Consider the following 7,682-nt stretch of genomic DNA (forward strand, 5'->3'; position numbering starts at 1 on the left):
TATATATTTACTTATAAAAAATAAAATATTCATTCGAAAAATTACAATGTAAGAGAAAAGTAATCATTTTTTTTTTATGTCGCGAAAAATCTTGCCTTCTTTGATAAGAGCGATCGACCGCTATGTTCATTTAAAAAATCTATCTTAATTTATTAACATCGATTTGATACAATATTTACTTTACTTTCGTCATGATCAAATTGGAAATTTCTCATTATAACGTACGATGATCTATACGCAGAAGACATATCTTCTACATAGACAACATACATTCTAGGTAAGGCACTTTCATCAGCTGTCTCTATAATCTGAGCAGACCTATTCTGTAACTTTTAACGTAAATTTCATTGTCATTATAACGTTGTTGCGCAGCTTTTTTACCATGACGAAAGAGCTGCGTAGCAGCATTATAATGATAACGAAATTTGCGTTGAGAGTTACAGAATAGGCCTGCAGGACTCGTCTGCAGATGACGAAGAAGGCGCAGATGCATACATGTTACAGCAGTGAAAGTATTTGCGAGTGCAGCTACGATCTGCTGTCTGTCAATGCCCTCTCTTGCATAGTCAGTCTTATTCTAACGGTGCCGCGATTCGAGTCCACAGTCGAATTCATCGTAGTTAGTGATTTTTGATTGCAATAAGATCTTAGTGTTTAACATCAACAAAAGATTGAAGTTGCAACGGTGAATACAAATAAGTCCCAATAATCTTTCGTGAAACTTTCGTCTTCGTTGTCACGACTGTCTTAAAAAATTATGAATAAGAAATTATGGGCCATCCTTCTCCTCGTCGTCGGCTGTACTGCAACTCTCTTCTCCGATACAAGCCGTGAGTAATCAAAACATTTTCCGTAAATTTAATGTTAGCATCTTTAATATCTTCATCACTGAATATTCATACAGTTATAATTATATTTGTATTGGAATAAACAAGACAATTAATAGTTTAATTATAATAAAGGCATACAATAATTTGCAATTAATTATTGCTAAAAAATTCGATTATGCCATTTTTACTTGACATAATCAGACTTTTTTCGAAATAGGCGTAACATATCTATAAAAAAACTCGAAAAATAGGACAATTTATGATTAAAAAAAATTTTAAGAGCATTAATTTTATATACTAAAGCATAAATTGTTTTATATACTAAAATACTTTTTTGTAATCATAATAATAAAGATTTTCTAACTCAAGTTACGTGTAATTTTCTATGTAACATGCAACAGTACCGCACTCGCAAAGATCGGATCTCCATTTCCGCAGAAATATTATGTTGTAATCAAATATTTCAATGTTTTCAGACGTAAAGCATAGACATAAAACTTCTGTCATTTTATTTAAATTCAATAAATCTGTAATCTGTTAAAAATTAATCTATTTAAAATTCTATCTATTGTCAAATATTTACGTTATAAAGAATAGAATACAGCACCCCGAAAAAGATACAGATTCAAATAGGTAGAACATATTGTTTCTAATGGATATTTGTTGAATATTTATGTGTACCTGTATATGTGTTGATCTAATTATGCAATGTATTTATTATACATCGTACTAATCATTTCCTGACATGATTTTGCAAAGCATTAGAAAAAAAACGTCAGAAAAAGAACTCTTAACATATGTAACCTCTTGCAGCTGTACCAATCTACTTATTCTTGAAGGCATTTTCGTCATGAGATAGAACTTTCACTTTTAACACGACTAGAGATTAACACGCTTTTTACTCATTGACGCTTTTACTTATACGACCTAGAACATCAAATTTCTCTTGCTATATTAAGAACATAAAAAAGAAATAAAATTTAAAAAATATAATTATCACACTTTCGGAACAATACAATATGCATAACTGAAATGACAATATACCTTAAAGTAATATATATTCAATATATGTATAATAACATTCTACTCTTAGCTGAATATGTGAAACAATGTTCCAAAAGCGATCCAAAGCTGATAACTTGTCTGATCGACGCTCTACATCATCTGCGATCTTATCTGAAAGTCGGAATCTCTGAAATTGAGTTACCCTCGGTAGAACCGTTCCGTGTAAGTTTAATGTGTCCTAAATTGGTTATATATTATAAACAATATTAAAGTCAGTTGTACTTAATTATGATTTATATCAATAGATTTCTTTTAAGAAGAAGCATTTCAAATAAAAAATGTCTCATGCTTATAATGTAACAGAAGAAAAATAACTATACTTACGTATGTGTATTTGTGCATTTTCATCTCTTAATCACTTTTTATTTATTTGTTTCTATTAATAATAAATGTATACATTAAATTAATAAATGTATGCATACTTGTTTTATTTCAGAAGTTTTAAAATTTGTTACACTAAAAAAAAATTAATAATTGTGATAATTAATAAAAATTGTGAAAAGTGTTATAACATGTTGCTCTTATATTTTGACAAGCATCCGCCAATCTTACATGTTTAAAGTCTAATATACTGAAACTCAAAATTTAATATGTTAAAAATTATGTTAAAAATTTAATATACTGTATGTATTGATGTATAATAATATATAATGGAAGATTCATTATTTATGCCATTTTATATTTACTATTTTACATGTTCATTTACATATATATTTTATATATTCCGTCTATTTCAATAGATGGACGAACTGACTCTCTCTCTGACAGGTGGTACGAATGGTTATAAAATTCAACTTCGAGACCTTTTTATAAGGGGAGCGAGTAACTACACTGTGGAAGATATCAAGCTGGGTTCACCTTTCCAAGCCATTGTTCGAATGCCGGCCCTTATATTAGATGCGCATTATTCCAGGTAAATTCTATATCTACGTACTTTTTTAATGTGATCTCGTATATATAAAAAAATTTATATTTATTTATAAAACTATGTAATATTCCATTTCATTTTATAAGTTGTAAAAATTGTAGTTCGATATAATAAATTGTAAAAGATATATAATTTAATAATTATATTTTTTTACATTTAAACGATAGAATTTCTATTTCATCAAATTTAATTTTTATAGTTCTGGTGTATTAATAATTTTGCCTGCAAGTGGAAACGGTACATTCCATGCGCGTTTCGGAGATGCTAAAGTACTAGTCAGAGGGACAATCTCTACAAAGTTGCGAGAAAACAAGACGTATTTAAATGTTGATAATCTCGATGTTGCGCTCGGAGTGAAAAATTTGCAAATGCGAGTCAGCAAGATTTTTAACAACAATCGAATACTTAGTAAGCAAATCACATAACACATCTAATAATATAAAAATGATTATAGTTAAAATCGTTAATTTTTACGAACAATTCATTTTTATTATTAAATGATTTTTCAATTTTTAGCCGAGGCAATCAATCTTTTCCTTCGAGAAAATGGACAAGAAGTGTTGAAATTAATGGAACCGCAATTAAAAAAGAAGTTATCGGCACTCTTTGCTGGTATTGTTAACCAGCTGTTGCGACATGTACCAGTGGAATCATTTCTTATACCTTAGAATACTATTTACATTATATTAATTACTATTAGCTTCTTGTTATTGAAAAATTAATGATATATTTTAAATATGCACGAATACTAAATAATGCGTTATAGCGTAAAAAAGACATCTTATCAAATATTTTTTTAATTAAAAAAAGAGGAAAACAATACGTAAACGCGTATTAAGTTGCTTCGTTCATTTATTTGTGAAAACAAAATATTATTTGTGTGATTCTTTAATCAGAGATTGAACAAATAATTTAAAGAAAATATACAATTACATTCAAAGATAAATACATTCAAAGATAAATAATTTTCGTTGATATTGACCTAGAAAAAAATATATGTTGATAATAAATATGTTGATAATGTGATTGTTGCTTATAGTAATAAAACAGAGTATATAAATCGTTATCATATTAAGTTTTAAATGGTTATAATTTTAGCGCACAATGGAATTAAATGGTAAATATTGATAGAGTAAAACAAATGTACCTTTTATCATATAAATATATATGATAAAAATGAATTATTTTAATTTGTTTATATTCATTATATAATTTTACATTTAAATTATTACCTATTATGTTTTGCATAATAAATTGATTGAACACAGTAAACTAATAATAATTTGTAAAAAACTTTCAAAAGAATTGATAATTATCGGAAAAGTTATTAAATTTATATGTTTGATACTCTTCATATTATTCTTGATATTTATTATATCTGTGCTTTACAAAAACAATCGCTAGTGAAAATAGCAATAACACAATAATAATAACAATGCTAAGAATAATCTATGTTTATACGTTACATAATTATTATTATAAACGCATTATTCCCACACATGTCGACGCCGTGCAAATCTAAATAACACTATCAAAAGTACGGACGATGAAAAGAATCGAACTTATCACTTCGGGATGTTCACAGATAGAGGAATTTTGTGTCCTCTGCGCCGGTTTTGAGTAGTCCGTGAAATATTTAAGACTTCAATTCAGCGCTACTTCGATTATACATACTACACTATGTACATATCTTAGCAAGAAGAAACATCTTCAAGGGCTTCAAGGGAACGTCTTCGAGAAAGATATTTTCGAGAATATGCGGTTGCTGATCTCAGTAAGATGTTCGTCCCAGTTCTTCGCGAGGAATGGTAGCATCGAACGATACAAGGTCGGCCAATATTCATTTACGAATTTCATAGCGGCATTGTCTGAAAATGAAAATACGTAATGACTTATATGACGGGTATGACGATTACACCATGAATTATATCGACGTATAAAAAAGCAAATTAATTGAATTCGTAATCGTTATGTAACGGATTACGGCATCAGAGTTTCCCATCGAGCAATTATCAACAAATGGCAAAGTGATATAACAAGACAATTAGGGATAATGATAAACAGGCAATTATAGCAATAAGAAAAAACAATATTTTGCTTTTAGTGTCTCCTTTTTGATATAACTCATAATTTATCAATAAAAATCGATTTCTATTCATGGAAATATGAAAACTAGGTAAATATAAATCCGTTCTCAGCTACTCAGGGAACACATATTGGATCATATACGTTTTACAGACGTTTTTTAGAGGTATCTAATGTTCTACAAGTGTTTAGGAAATCAATATGTACTATAATTAATAGTGTATAAAATCAATATGTACTATAATTTGAAGTAAACAATATGTCGAAGAAATAGTTTACTTACTGAGTTCCTCGTTACCATTGAACATATCACTGAACCAGACCTGCATCTTTCCAACTTCCGGATTTAAATGGAAATGTTCGAGCGTCCATCTATCGTTAGCGACGGATCCTTCCATTATCCAAGTGCATTTAATGTCTTCCATGCTAATGTTAAAGAATCCTGCCGCAATAGAAATTAAATTATACATTATTATTATATTATACATCTTTTACGTAGAATAATTAACAAAAATATCTTAATTCATTGTTTATAAAATATAAATTAATAAATTTGAAAAATATATTATAGATAAATATATTATATATAGCCAAAATCAGAAGATATACATGCTTTTAAAAATAAAATAAACAATTTAACTCTACTATGATTCATAAAATTCTATTATTGAATCTATTATTAAATGATAAAGAAATATAAAAGTGGAAAATTAAATAATAATGAGCGTTTGTGCTACTTTCAATATTTAAAGTAAATGCATATAATATTTTTTTTTGTATTTTCAATATTTTTAAAATAAATTTTATGATACTTTGTATATACATATTTAAAATAGTGTCAATATTAAAAGTAATTAATTTGCATACCTTCGCCACCAATTTGGAACGTTCCTAAGGATCCATCCGCCTTATAATTTCCCTCGATGAGTATTTTTGGCAAATCGACATCAAACTCTAATTTAAAGTAATTATCGGAATGCTGTGGTCTCACGGCCAAGAATTGAGCCTTTGCAAGTCCATAGGTGTTAACATTTGTGACTGTTATGTCCGCGCGCATGTCGTTAGTTTCGTATATAGTTCTTTCGTGATCGGTAAAGTACGGATCCAAAACTGGCAGATCGAGTTTTGGGATACCTTCCGGAAAAAATTAAAACTTGTGCAAGGATATAATATATTAATATAAATTATAATAACAAATCTGTTGTTAGTTATTAATTCTGTATGGAGAAAGCGAAAGTAGAATTTGAGTCAATTAAAATGTATTAATAAATGCAATGATAATTTAATTACATATTTTATTTATAACAACAAATATAGAATAAATTATAATTTACGTAATTAATTGTTTATTTTAATAATTAAAAATGATATCAGTTGTATATATACTGAGATGGCATACTGAATAAATTATCAAGAATTAATTAAAAGGAAAGTATAATCACATAATATAAATATGTATTTTAATATGTATTATATATTGACGTTTTAATTATTAAGCAATAATTAAATCTGATAATATGTTCATATATATATATATCATATTTGTATAACAATAAATATAATAAAAACTTAACAATTTCGAATAAATCAAAGAGAAATATTACCAGTACTTTATTTTTAATACCTGGGACAAAGTTCGGCCATGCTTCTTGTATCGCAAGTCTTAAGCAAGACGAATAGTCATCTGCATCACGCTTACAGGTTTGTATAGCTGCTTAAAAGATATACAAAAATATATATTAATAATAACAGCAAATTAATTATTTAAGTTATTATTGCACTAAGTTGCAATAAAAATAGTAAAATTTTTTCATTTCAAACAATTTTAATTTGTTATTAGTTTATAATTTTTTTAATTTCAGTCTTTTAATTAACATTACTTAAATATTGTTCATTTCTGTTTATTATTTTTGATGCTAATTATTTTAATATTACAAATTTAATTCTAGAAAATATTTAATTGAAATATATTTACGTAAGTCACTGTAATAAGTTCTTGCGCAAATAATTCTATACAAGTTTCGAACTTATTGTGGTTAATACTAACGAAACTTCTTTCCTTTCTCCAATAAAATCAACCATAAAATATATTAATCAATTGCATATAAATTTTTGCAAAACATGTAATTCATCAAAAAACAGAAACATTGCTAATGAAATTATCATAATTATAATGATTGAAACGTGTGAAAAACAGTATACGTTAAAATTGTGCAATTATTATCCGTTCAACCGCACGTAAGTTTCAACATACAAATTATATTCAAAACTGATAGTCATTTAATTGTAGATATATTATATTCAAGTTTGTATCCACAATATTACAGAATATTATAATAAACAATTTTCGAAAGTATAGAAATCAGTAAAAAAAAGAAAAAATTTATGTAGAAAATCATTTTTTTTTTCTCAAAATGTAATAGTTAAAAAGTTATCATTATCGCATTGCAGATTGATTGATTATTATTTAGAATAAAATTAATAGTTGTAAATTAAAAAAAATTTTCAAAATTAAAAAAATCAGAACAAAAAAAAGGAAAACGTTAAAAATAATAAATAATTTATTTAAAAAATAATGTATCAAGATTTATTAAACCTTACATCGAATTTATTAAATTCTACATCGCGATGTAACTTATATTTATATATAGCTTTTTCTTTGGATTCCATTATACACTCTTACAGTTAATTCATTAAAAAAATATTTACAGTATATACAATTAATTCATTAAAAAAATATTTTGTTAAAATAAAATATTTTCTTATTCACTCAC

At 26.7% G+C, this 7,682-nt stretch overlaps 2 protein-coding genes across 3 annotated transcripts in view; one reads left to right on the plus strand and one right to left on the minus strand.

Moving 5' to 3' along the window:
• Window positions 1-582: 582 nt before the first annotated feature.
• LOC108687892 (circadian clock-controlled protein-like) lies at window positions 583-3,560 on the plus strand. The gene is made up of 5 exons (XM_018193916.1): window positions 583-830; window positions 1,924-2,057; window positions 2,636-2,808; window positions 3,023-3,231; window positions 3,340-3,560. Exons 1-5 carry the CDS (start codon window positions 758-760, stop codon window positions 3,489-3,491), a joined length of 741 nt encoding a protein of 246 aa, XP_018049405.1. The 5' UTR covers window positions 583-757; the 3' UTR covers window positions 3,492-3,560.
• A 611-nt stretch (window positions 3,561-4,171) lies between these two features.
• LOC108687885 (circadian clock-controlled protein-like) overlaps window positions 4,172-7,682 on the minus strand; it is a 4,476-nt gene continuing 965 nt past the window's right edge. Inside the window, exons 2-5 of one of the 2 annotated variants that reach the window (XM_018193907.1) lie at window positions 6,533-6,619; window positions 5,776-6,042; window positions 5,192-5,350; window positions 4,172-4,691 (exon numbers count right to left, since the gene is read on the minus strand). In XM_018193907.1, coding sequence (XP_018049396.1) covers window positions 4,543-4,691; window positions 5,192-5,350; window positions 5,776-6,042; window positions 6,533-6,619 — 662 coding nt within the window. In that variant the 3' untranslated portion in view covers window positions 4,172-4,542. Of the gene's footprint in view, window positions 4,692-5,191; window positions 5,351-5,775; window positions 6,043-6,532; window positions 6,623-7,682 lie in introns of both variants that reach the window. The other variant, XM_018193905.1, reaches the window with a different exon arrangement.

Source organism: Atta colombica, unplaced genomic scaffold, assembly GCF_001594045.1.
Source record: "Atta colombica isolate Treedump-2 unplaced genomic scaffold, Acol1.0 scaffold22, whole genome shotgun sequence".
Lineage (NCBI taxonomy): Eukaryota > Metazoa > Arthropoda > Insecta > Hymenoptera > Formicidae > Atta > Atta colombica.